Genomic DNA, 12,531 nt, shown 5'->3' on the forward strand with positions numbered 1-12,531 from the left:
TGGCACAATCTTGAGAAAAACTCTTGGCTCTTCAGATAGAACAGTGAACCCCCTCCACAAAAGCCTCTGCAGATTTACCCTGCAGGGGGTCGCCTCCAACGCAGGAAGGCACCTGAAAAATGCTCCGACACCGTGAGACCTCGTTCTGGAGCGCAGCGGGGACTCCGCAGGGGGCCCCCACCCTCTTCAGCTCCAAAACCACCGAACGCAGACCGCCCCGGAGCAAGTGGGCCAGAGAGCGCCCAAAAGGGGGCGGGGAGGCTGAGAACCTGCTCTCGCGGGATCTCCCCCCACCACTGTCGGCTGCAGGCTTCAGTCAAGGCCTCGCGTTGTTTGCGCTTGGGGGCGGAGCGATCCCGGAGGGGGCGGGGCCAGATGGGGGCGTCCCTGGGCCTTGTTGACTTTGGCGTCCTCGCGGAGCGGCTGGCTCGCCCGCGGCTCTCCGCGCATGCCTGCTCGCCGGCGGCTCCGGAGGCCCGGACGGTCCGGCTGCTCCAGTAGCGGGTCCCAGCTCCGCCCCTCCCCTCGGCGGCGGCTGGCGAGCTGCGGTGGTGTGGTGGTGGCCGGCTGCCGCGGACCCCCGCGAGTCCTAGCGCCTGGTCCTACGCCCCGCTGTAGCGGGCCGGACCGACTGCCGCGCCACAGGTAACGGCACCGCCCGCGGGCCCGGGGTCGTGCGGGTCTGCGTCTCCAGTGTGCCGGGGTCAGGCGGGCGACGGGGGCGCGCTCGGAGGCCGGGGAGACAGGGGTCGGGGGCATCCTCGGGCGGGGAGGACCGGGGATCTGGCGGTCAGGGGCGGGGGTCCACAGGGGCCGGAGGTCGGGGGCGGGGGTCCACAGGGGCCGGAGGTCGGGGCGGGGGTCAGGGGCTGAGAGTCCGGGGGTCGTGGGCTGGGGAACCGAGGGGCGGGGCGGTTGGGGGACGGCAGGCCCGGGGGCGGAGGGGTCCGGAGTCCAGGGGGGCCGAACGGGAGGCCTGGAGGTCGGGGGCCGGGGGCCCGAGGGAGGCTGGGGGCGCCCGTCCTAAGGCCGGTCCTTCGGGTCTGACCTGGCTCGGGGACCGGTGAGTCCCGGACCGCCCGCGGGCCCCCCAGGGCCTTTTCAGATCCACCCAGTGACTTCTGTTGTTTTGGTTTTGAGGGAAGAGAATCCAACCTACGTAGGCTCGGGAAAGCCTTGGGGGCTGGGAAGAGATTGAAAAGGTTAGAGCAGGCGCCAACATTTTATTTCTTACTTTTTTGTTGTTTGAGCGTTTACTACTGTTTGTGGTAAGTGCAGTGCCCGTCATACTGCCTGGGGTGTTTCAAACACCGGCGTGGAATGGACCCAGGAGTAGAACCTGACGGTTTAAATTTGCAGATCTAAGCTTTTTTTTTTTTTTTTTTTAAACTTTTATTATTTTGTTTTTTTGGTCCTCTTTTTAAAATTGGGAAATCATAGGTAGTTTTTAACATTACAAATCAGAAGAACTTTGGTACGGAGGAGAAAGTATGTTTTTAGCAATAGTTATTTTCTCTCTGTTACTTTTTTTCTTTTTTTAATTACAAAAGTACTGCGTGCTCTTTAAGAAAAAATTAACCAGCCAGACAATGAAGAGGCCTGCCCTCTGTCGCCCCCACCCCCTTTCATATTACCCTTTCTTACTACCCTGGGTAACCAGTCTTCAAGTGTGGCGTGTAGCCATTTGGGATATTTTTCTGTACATATAATGAGTATGCTTTAAAAACAAAATTGGGATCACATATAGTACAGTATATCGTTTTATTAGCCAACAGTGCGTCGCAGACATCCTTCCATTTTATTATGTACCTCCTTCGTTTTAAAAGCAGCATAGCTATGTATTTATTTCTTGCTGAACATGGTCTCCAATTTTTCAATAATCAGTAGCTTGTAAAACGGACTACAAACCAATGTTTTGAAACCTAATGTGGTAAAACTTTCAGGATGTCTAAGGCCAGACAGGATACTTTGATATTAACCAGGTTGAGTAATATGTTTACACAGAGCTTAATGGTAGTTTAGGTGAGGCTGTTGACTTCATAAAGCAGGTTACTAAAATAGTTTACTATTTGTTTTTTGGGTGCATTTTTCAAAGTAAGTTTAAATTCCATATGGTTAGTTGAGAACATTTAATTCCTAAAACATGAAGTGGCTAATGTGTGTAGAGGAGGTAAAGTAGAAAGGTAGTGACCCAGAAGTTTGTTTTTCAGACAAATAAAAAAAGCATCAGGGATTAAATATTTTGATAAGTAAGCCATAGGGAGTAAGCTGGAAGTGGAAGGATGATACTACATTGCTTTCTATTAAGTAAGAGAGCTAGCAAATCCCTATTACATATTGTATTTCTGTGTGCAGAAGAGCTGGAGGCTTTGTTGATTTAATCACTAACTTGTATTAAAAATGTACTGTGTATTCATCTTGGTAGCTTCTAGGGAAAGCGGCACTGAGTGAGATAATCACAAACAACAGTCTGGTTCTAAACATATACAGCCTGAAATCTTAGGCAAAATTGTGTAGCATTTTATTGTTTGGGAACTGTGCTTTAAAGAAATAAAAAATATCCATGACATTTTAGTTATTCTTGGTAATTATACACTGTTATAGATTTCTCATAACAATATAAGTGGCATTCTCCCTATTCTATAGAATAATAAACAGAAGCTTTGAGAGATTGACTAAACTGCTCCAGATCCCCTTGCTTTTTCAGGAGTGGTGCTTGCTTATACTTAGGTGTGCTTAATCCAAGGACCTGTGTTTTCGGCCCTACCTTGCTGCCTCCTGTTAATGAAAATTGCCTTACAGGATTGTTGATCTTCGTTTCCTCTGCTTTCTTTGAAATGTTCCCAACAAATTAGAGACATGAATATAATCATATGCATTGAAAATAATCTAAAGGATAAATAGTGTGAAACTATAATGGTATCTTTTTAGATGTGGTTTCTGGTGATTTATTATTAAAATAATAAACTCGTTGATCTTATACTGTTAACCAAGAGATGGGGCATTGTGTTACCTAAGACATTACTGGGTGCTGTGGTAAATTTGGATATTATAAATTGTAGCTCTCACAGCTGCTTATTCCTTACAAACTTGGAAGGATACTCTCATTTCATTAAGCATTATTTTTATGAACCTACTTGAACTTTTTATAGACTAATATGCTGAAAAGAGAGCTCTAAAAAGCCTGAAAAGATTAAAACTTGCTTATATCATTTTTGGTGTTTTTTCATTTTTGGTAGTCCCTTAAAATGCATCATGACAGACAATTTAATAGGGTGTTACAATATTATGGTATATTAATCTGTTTTAGTTTTCCACCAGACGTGACAACTGTGTAGTTTAAAGAAATAAGGCAAATACTGAAATTAATAAAGTATGATAAATTGTAATATGTATTTGAGAATAAACCCACATATAGGAGAAGCTTTGAGCTTTTATTGGCAGTTAAGGACAATTGGATTCATATTTAAGTGGTGTATCTCCCATCAGTTATCTCTTATACAACTTTACATTGGATATTGAGTGGGTTTTATGGGGTGTGACACAAATATTTCAGCCCCCCCAAAGACCTTTTTAGAATACATTAAGATTTATTGATTTTCAGCTATTGCAGGGAGAGGGGACAGGAATCAATTGGGGTGTGTGTGTATTCTCAGAAATTAAGAAGAGAGATTCTATTGCTGATGGGAAGAAATAGAAAGTTTATTTTCCAATTTAACCTGAAAATCCTTTTGGGAACATAAATTCATGAATATCCAGAAATCAACTATTCAGATCCTATGGATAATACAAAAAAAAAACATCAAGTATGATCTCTAGTTTAAAATCTTTTTGGGTTTAAAACTAATTTGTATAAAACCTGCTATTGTGACATTACATAAAGGACCTGTTCCCTGATAGTTTCTAGGGAGAAACTAGTTATTATAAAAGAGAAGGCAAAAGAGAGGGGGTAAACCTGAGAACTGGCTGTCAAAGTAGACAAAGGGAGAGGGGTTCTTCAAAGAATGAGTACTCAGTAGAGTGGATGGATGTCAAGAAAGATGAGAACTTAGTTATTTGAGCTTTGAGATACTGAAAAAATATCTAATTATAATTATCCTGTATTAGCTGTGTCCTGCTGGGGGTTGAGTTGGAATAATTAACACTTTTCAGTAACTTGCAGGCTCTTACATACCTTTTATAATAATCTCATTATCATAAGTCAGTTCAGTTTATAATCTAAAGTTATAATGAGCATTTGAAGAGCTGTAGAATGTGAAATGCTGTGAAGGTCTGTCTTCTGTGACTTTCACAAGCTAACACCTCCAACTCATCCTTCCTGGGGCCTTTGTTCATTTTCCTCTCTCATTTCCTTAAGTATAGGTGTTCTTTTAGGTTTAGTTCTCTTTTTAGAACTTGTTCTGTCTTTTGGCAATGCCACATAGACCTATGGTTTCAGCTGGTCGTTGCTCCCTTACGCCTCACTTTGGTGAAGCTCCCAGTTCTGTATCACCAGCCTTGTCTTCTTTCCTAAGCTCCAGATTTGCCTTTTTTTGCTGTTCTCCATGATAAACTTTTGCTGGCTGTCATTGTGGTATTTTGAGTCATAGATTCAGAATTAAACTTTTTTTCAAACTTAATTCTTCTTCGCCTTTTTATTGTTTATGTTAATGACCTTGACATTTTCTTAGTCTTCTAGGCTCAAAATCGAAAGGTCACCTTTGATTCTCTACTCTTTCCTTTTTCAGAAATATTTTTTTTTTGTCATTTTCTTGCATTATGGGTCCTGATTCTCCTGCTGCCTTTCCATTATTCCAGCAACCATGTATATAACAAGAGATATCCCTAATTTCTAGGTTTTGCCATTCATCATGCATACTGCTATTAATCATCCTAAATGGAGACCTGATCATGTTCCCTGCTTGATGACAAAACAAAAGAATCCAAAACACTGGCCATTATGCTGAGTGCTTTGTTCTTATTTGGTCCTCATATTTTATGTTGGTAGGTATTATTATCTCCACTTTACGGATGAAGAAATTAAGACTTCATGAACCTGAAGGAGTTGCTAGGAGGAGGAAAAGCTAGGATTTGAATCCCTCTTCCTTGCAAATCTTTGTTTTGAACACTGTGCTTCTGCTAAGTGACTCCTTTTCTACTCTGGAGAATAAAGTCCTGGTTCCTCAGTGTTGCTTTTCAAAGCTGTATTATTTGACCTCAGTGTCCCTTGAAGAACTTATTTCTTGTTTCAATCAAACTTGTTACATTCTTTCTGTTCCAGCATCTGTTCCAAAAAGAATGGAAACTTAAGTTTACTTTACTTTTTTTTGTTTCTCATGCATTTCCATTTCTTGGAATTTTTTTTCTTCTCCCATCTCTGCCTTTAGAAGTCCTCCATGTAAAAGGCTAGCTCGTGTACTATGTTTCCCTAGAGCCCTCCATCTTCTCTGTTGTGAAGTAGTGAGATCTCTCCTCCACATTGATACAGCTGTTTAACCTGTCATAGTACTTCCTATTCTGAATTTGTTTTTGAGTACTCTTAAGAGTTGTAATTGGATTATAAGATGCTTGAAAGCAGAAATCATTTCTTATTGTTCCTTTTGTCTTCTAGTGGATGCTCAGGAAATATGGGTAAATAAGTATGGAAACGATCAATGGCAAACTATCCATTTCATTGGCATTTAAGGAGTATATTTGATTTTTAGCTTTTCTCCTCACCCTCAAACATAATAGGTCATAGGTCATTGGAGTTTTAAATTGTGTCTGTAACAGAACCAGATTTTCTTGTAGGCTATCATGAGTTCTTTGTTTTCAGATAATGAGGTAATTATGATAAGTTTATTTTTTTAAAAACCAGTTTTGTGTTTACGTGTGCACATGTCTGAGTTCTTGATATTGTATATAAAAAGTTTTTTAATTAATGTTTTGACATTTGAATTCTTTTCCATGCTGTTGAGTTGGGCAAGTTTTCCAATGCGCTGCAATATTCTAGTAAGCCCTCTGACCTCACAATTTCTTCTATGCTTACATGGATATGAAAGATGGAATAAAACTATGTCTGCACTACAGTGTTGTTTTATTCCTTTTGGTGATATCAGGAAGCTCCAACTATACAATCAGCTGAAATGCCCTCATGCAGATTATATTTAACTTTTAGATTCCTGAAGAGTTCATATGAAATTTCAGACAGACTTAAGTAATCTGTAGATGTTAATGGTTACCATGCAGAAGTTATAATTTTATATTTCTCTTATATGTCTTTGCAAGCTATATTGTGTTACAGTCTAGCTACTCTACTTAATAAGTAATTCTTGTTTTATTAAATAAAAATACAGTACTGTTAAGAATTGTGAGTGTAAGGTATCTTGATGATGATGCTGGAAAGAGACGTTTTCTTTTGGGGGTGCTAAAATGCATGATCATAAAGGAGTGAAACTGATAACCAATTTGTCAGCCTGCCTTCAGCTTTATGAAGTATTAATCACAAATACTTCTTTGAAGATGCAAGTCTTAAATAATATAATTCACTGACTTTAAAAATAGATAATACAGTCACCTGGTTCAAATTTAAGTGGTACAAAAAATACACAAATTTCATTTATCAATGAAGTACTTACTGCTTCAAGCTATGGGTTATAAAATTCTGATGTAAGGCTTATTAACAAGCTGAAGAGTGTGTTTCTTGATTTAATGTAACGAAGGTTCTCTGAAGCAGAGCTGAACTTTCATTTGGAAGATCCTCAAGATGCCTGCTGAAGATTGTGTCTCTTCTTCAGCCTCCCAGTTTCCCTGCTGGGACGTAGCCCCTCATCTCTGAAATGACATAAAAAACCTGTTATTTTGTGTGCGTACAAGTAAATGTGAATGAATTTCTATTATACTTACATAAAGATAAGATACACTGCAAACAGTTTTTTACTGTTTTTTACATTTTTCATTCAACAGTATATCTCAGTATTTCATATTAATACATAAAGAACTACTTCATTCTTTTAAAAAATTTGCCATCTCAAAGTATGCTGTATATAGCTGCAGCTGTAGATTGTATATCAATTATAACTTATTTGCCATATTCACTACTAGTGGGCATTTAGTGTGTTTTCCAGTTTTTTACTATTATAACCCTTGAGGCAACACTTTGAAGGAAGAAAAATAAAAAGTAGGTGATCTTTCCTTGCAGGGGAAGACAAAGTTGGAAAGCTAAAATGGATTTTTTTTGGTTCTTTTTCTGATCTGATGATTAATGGGTAAGTGAATGGAGAAAAGTATGGGATTATGTGAAGACACTTGCTAGAATCTGCAGTTGATAATTGAATTGGAAGAGTGAGGGTGGCAATGGGGATGGGTAGCAGCTACCGTGACCAATTGTTCACTTTGGGCAAGGGGTCAGCCCTGCATGTAAACGGAATGTTTATAGTTCAGTGCTTAGAAATGATATTTGATATGTGGAAACTGGTGTCTGGACTGTAGCCTAAAATAGTGTATTTAGCATAGGAAACTTGTTCAGGGGATGAACTAGGATCACTGTGTGTCATCTAAAAGGAAAGGGCAGGCTTACAGTAATGTATTTTTTTGTGGTCATAATTTTCTTTTTGTAAAATTATTTTATGTTCAAAGATAAGATTTAAACTACTGAATTTAGGGTCGGGCGCAGTGGCTCACGCCTGTAATCCTAGCACTCTGGGAGGCCGAGGCAGGTGGATCGTTTGAGCTCAGGAGTTCGAGACCAGCCGGAGCAAGAGCGAGACCCTGTCTCTACTAAAAATAGAAAGAAATTATATGGACAACTAAAAATATATATAGAAAAAATTAGCTGGGCATGGTGGTGCATGCCTGTAGTCCCAGCCCCTTGGGAGGCTGAGGCAGGAGGATTGCTTGAGCCCAGGAGTTTGAGGTTGCTGTGAGCTAGGCTGATGCCATGACACTCTAGCCTGGGCCACAGAGTGAGACTCTGTCTCAAAAAAAAAAAAAAAAGAAAAAGAAAAAGAAACTACTGAATTTGAATTAAATGAAGGTAAACAAGCAGGCTTCCCCTATCCATGTCTACTCTTCATGGGTTGCTGGGGTAATGGTTTTTAACAGTTTGGTGTGAATCTTTTAAGACTTTTATGTGTCTTAAAAATGTCAGAATCCTTTTGAATAACAAGTAAATGATAAGAATGGTGAAAATCAGAATCTTACTGAGGGACAAATGAATAAGGTGATGATGGGATACAAGGTAAATAAATAGTGTTTGATTCCTTTACACCAAGGGAACTATAACTACAGATTATTATTGTGTAAACTGTAACAGCCACTCAGCCTCTGTAGCTGGTCTATCACATTACTTCTAACAAGTCATTTAAAGTTTCTCAAGCTATATGTCAACTAGTAGCATATGATTTACTCAGTAGTGATATATTCTCTTCTCTTTGTCATTATCCAGTCATTCTATCTTAAATTTGGGATTTTTTTTTGATAGACATCAAACAATTAGTTTTTAGATGTCTGCTGGATATGTCATTTTTTCCCCCTGTTTGTTAGTATGGTATGTGTGTGCTGCCCAGGTCCATATGGTTTAGATTTTTTTTTTTTTTTTTAAATAGTGGTTCATTTGCACTGACCTGTTTCTGAGCTCCTGTGATTCTCTTTTGATCACTTACACTTTATTAGACATTATGAGCATAATAAGTAAACGCTCAATTGCTTTTTTCCCTATTTAATAGCAGTAAGGATTCATTGTAGAAAGACTACAAAATGTAGATACAGAAAAGGAACAGATTATCAGGAATGTTATCACCTAGGAGTGGTATGCCATTTAATTCTGAGAGACCTCTGTTACAGAAAACACCAACAAGAAAAGCTCAGCTTTATAGGTCCTGCTGCCATATAAAGCAAGTACATTTGGTGATAGAAGTATGAGAAATGTGAGTGCTTGAGTTTTTTCTGACCTGGTTGCTTGTCTGCTAGGAAGTGATGCTTTAGTCAGGGTTTCTGCACATGTATGGTCAAGCACTGGGTGGTTTAGCTGTTGTTATGGGAGCCATTGGTGGGTGAATCAGTCATTGTATCTCTATCACTGCTACTGGATAGTGCAGAGCTTTTGTTCTGATTATGTATCATTCTCTTTGTAGTTCGTCTTTAAAATACTGGGCCTTAAGTTTAGAAGGAAATATTTAGAAATGCCATAGCTCAAAAAGCAAATGCAAAACAGTCTTTGTTTTACAATATTTAGAAAGATGGTTTATTTTATCCCTGTGACTCCTCTCAAGTCTTGGTACTCTGAATTTTCATCTTTGCATCATAGTTTCTTGATGACTAGAGTGGATTTTAAAATTCCTATTTAGTCTTCATACTGACTAGTTTGAGCAGGCAGCCTTGGAGTGGTCTATAGTGATTTAACATGCATTGTAAATCCCATCTTGAAAGAATTACTTTTAAAACATTTTAATGGGCTTGACTTTTTCATGCAAATATAGTAATTTGAATTTTTATTGTTTTATGAACCAGAGAAATTAGAAGTGGAAAGATTTAGGCATTTCTACAGTGATTTATATAAATATCTGTGTATTACCACCATTCATGCAGTTGATTTGTCTTTAAAGGAAAGTGAGAAAACACTGTGGACTTAAAGTAGTTGAACCTACTTCATTATTTATGACAAAAAGTCTTTGTATAAGCTTTCTTTTTCTTGTTAAGGACTTGTTCAGTTATCACTGTTACTTAGTAACCACTGGTTTATTGTCTCAAGATAGCACTCGATAAAATGAATGTACATCCTTCTGATAAATTATGTGTTTGTGTGTGTATATGTACACACACATATGTATGCACATGCGTATGGTCATCTGGGGTGCCCAGCTCAGGAGGCGCCATTCACGTGGGACACAACGTAAATGGCATCCCTGTCCCGCTTCAGGAGAGCTCACACTGTTTCTGTGGGAGTGGTGCTTCCTGGAACTGTGCAGTCAGTATGAAACCTTGATATATCTGGTGCTTTAACACTTTCACATTTTCGTATAACTTTCCACCTTGTCAAAGAGGTAGGCAAATATTGTTATTCCCATTTTATAGATAATGAACTGAGACTCAAAAGTGAGTTTGTTTTCCTGAATCTGCTTTCTTTTTTTAAAAAATGATGATATTGGACTCATTAATCAACACAAGGTTTGGTGTGAGATAGACACAGCCCCAGTTTTGCCTCCTAGTAGCTGTGAAAGCTTAAGTTATTTAATCCATTTTCTTCATTTCTCGTCCTTCAAAATAATACTATTCTGTGAAATTTTATGAAGACTTAAATGAGTTAATGTACCTAAACAAGAAAAAAATAGTTGTATGGCTTGGTAATTATTTGCTATACCCAAGGTTAATGGTTTTATTTTTTGAAGCGTTTCCAGTTGGTACTTGAATTTCAGGGTCTTTATAGAGTTCTTGTACAGTTAGTCTGTATATATAGAGTTTCAGTTAGAAGACTTTAGGCTTTAAGAATATGACCATGAATTATTTACCTATAAGAGAAAATGAATTCCAAGTTCTGTCAAGGAATAATGAGAGCATATCTCTTGCTACTGATCCTCCTTACCATATTGTTATTTCCTCACCTGTATCCTGGGTGAGAAATGAGAGAAGTAGGGATGGATTTGTGTTACAAGTGTACATATTGAAAATAGATTGTCTTCGATTCCACTGAAGAGTGTAGGGGTCACATAGTTTGGGTAGTGTGATAGACAAATAATGGCCCCCCAAAGAGGTTTGTGTTCTAATCCCTGGAACCTGTGAATATGTGACCTTATATATGGCAAACAGCAATTAAAGTTGTAGATGAATTAATGTTGCTAATCAGTTTAAGAAGATGATCCTGGATTATCCTGATGAGCCTATTGTAATCACAAAGGTCGTTAAAAATGGAAGAGGGAGAGAACCAGAGAGAGAGCATAGAGGGACTCAGCCTCATGTAGCTGGCTTCGGAGATGGAGGAAAGGGCCATGAGCCAAAGAAAGCAGATGGATGCTAGACACTGATGCAAGGGAACACATTCCTCCCTAGAACCTCCAGAAAGGAATAGTCTCGCCAACACCTTCATCTTAGCTCAGTGAGACCTGTATCAAACTTCTGACCTTCAAAACTGTAAGATAATAAACTTGCGTGGTTTTAAGCCATTAGGTCTGTGGTTATTTCTTATGGCAATGATAGAAAACTAATATAGGTGAGTATATTTTGATCATTTGATTTCTTAGGGAAATGATTTCTGAACAGCCCCCCTCAATGAAATATTAAGATGACATTTATAAAACTGATAAAACTAGTGCTACCATAATGGCGGTGGCCTTGAGCCCTGCCAGGTAGGATTTCTTCTCATTTTTACAAAATCTGGAGGTACCTCTGAATTTCTGGATTTCTTTCTTTAATGATAAGAATAGTATATTGGGCAGATGAATCAAAATAATTTATAGGATGCCTCTGAAGTTGGGAGAACTATAAGTGTGAAGATTATCTTGGAAGTTTGTTACAGTAATGTAGCAAAAATTGATAAGAATAGTGTCAGGGATTTTCATTAAGAGGAATGGGAGTAATTGAAGAGAGTAGCTCCTGAAAGGTGAGGGCCTATGTGGAAAGTTTTGTTTTCAGACACACTAAATTTAAAGTAATGGTGGGACCCTCACTCCCCCATGAAATTAATGTAGAAACTTACTGAATGCACTGGAAAATTTGTGCTAACAAGGATGATAATTTTGAATAAGTAGAGCAGGAGAAATGAGAAATATGTACCTACTTTAAAATCTCTGAGGAAATATGTTGGAGGAAGGAAGGAACAAAATTAACAGCTATTTAAATTGCTTTTCTGGTAGACAGAAGCTGGAGTCCCTGTGAATTTGCTACAAGGAGTCTTTCCAGTTTGGAGGAATGACCCTTGTGCTTGAGGTGATAGTACATATTCTTTGTTCTCAGTAGGAAACACTGTCTCTGCATTCACTGTAAGCATACAAGAAAGCATTTCCACCTTAGGCTCACCAGCTGCTAAAAAAAAAAAAGGAGAAATTGTAATGTCAGTGGATAACACATATTACTAAAAATTGCTATCTTTGCTATCTTTGATAGTATTTTTGTTTTTCCAAAACACATATACCTTTCCACCTAGCACAAACTAAAACACATGCCCCTGTGGGGACAAGGCTGTCTTTCCGACAGTTTCCACTCTTTTGTGGTGTTCAGTGTATTGCATTTTCGTACAGTAGCAAAGTATGTGATTTATTTAGTGTCATTTACTGTTGCTTTATTTTAAAATTGTTTTTCTGCTAAGAAGATGATATAACAAATTTACTGAATTCTTTAGTGCCTATTTATGTGTTTGATTTTCCCTCTGTGTTCCTAGAACTCTGGGACTGCCTTTTTCCAATGAATGTTTTTTGATGGTCTTTTCCTCTTTCAACTTGAAATGTCACTAATGAGAAAAAGTAACCTTTACTGTTGCTTATCCCTGGCATTTGTTTCAAGAATTTGGCTTTGCTGTTTCCCTGTCCCTTTACTCCTTTGTCGATTTTTATTTTTTATCCTGCCTACCCCATGCCTACA

At 39.0% G+C, this 12,531-nt stretch overlaps 1 protein-coding gene across 3 annotated transcripts in view; it reads left to right on the forward strand.

The window, feature by feature from the left end:
- Positions 1-437: 437 nt before the first annotated feature.
- PCMTD1 (protein-L-isoaspartate (D-aspartate) O-methyltransferase domain containing 1) overlaps positions 438-12,531 on the forward strand; it is a 69,332-nt gene continuing 57,238 nt past the window's right edge. The window contains exon 1 of one of the 3 annotated variants that reach the window (XM_045560410.1): positions 438-645. In XM_045560410.1, the coding sequence (XP_045416366.1) occupies positions 449-645 (197 nt within the window). In that variant the 5' untranslated portion in view covers positions 438-448. The remainder of the gene's footprint in view (positions 646-12,531) is intronic. The other 2 variants (XM_045560411.1, XM_045560409.1) reach the window with 2 other exon arrangements.

Source organism: Lemur catta, chromosome 9, assembly GCF_020740605.2.
Source record: "Lemur catta isolate mLemCat1 chromosome 9, mLemCat1.pri, whole genome shotgun sequence".
Classification (NCBI taxonomy): Eukaryota; Metazoa; Chordata; class Mammalia; order Primates; family Lemuridae; genus Lemur; species Lemur catta.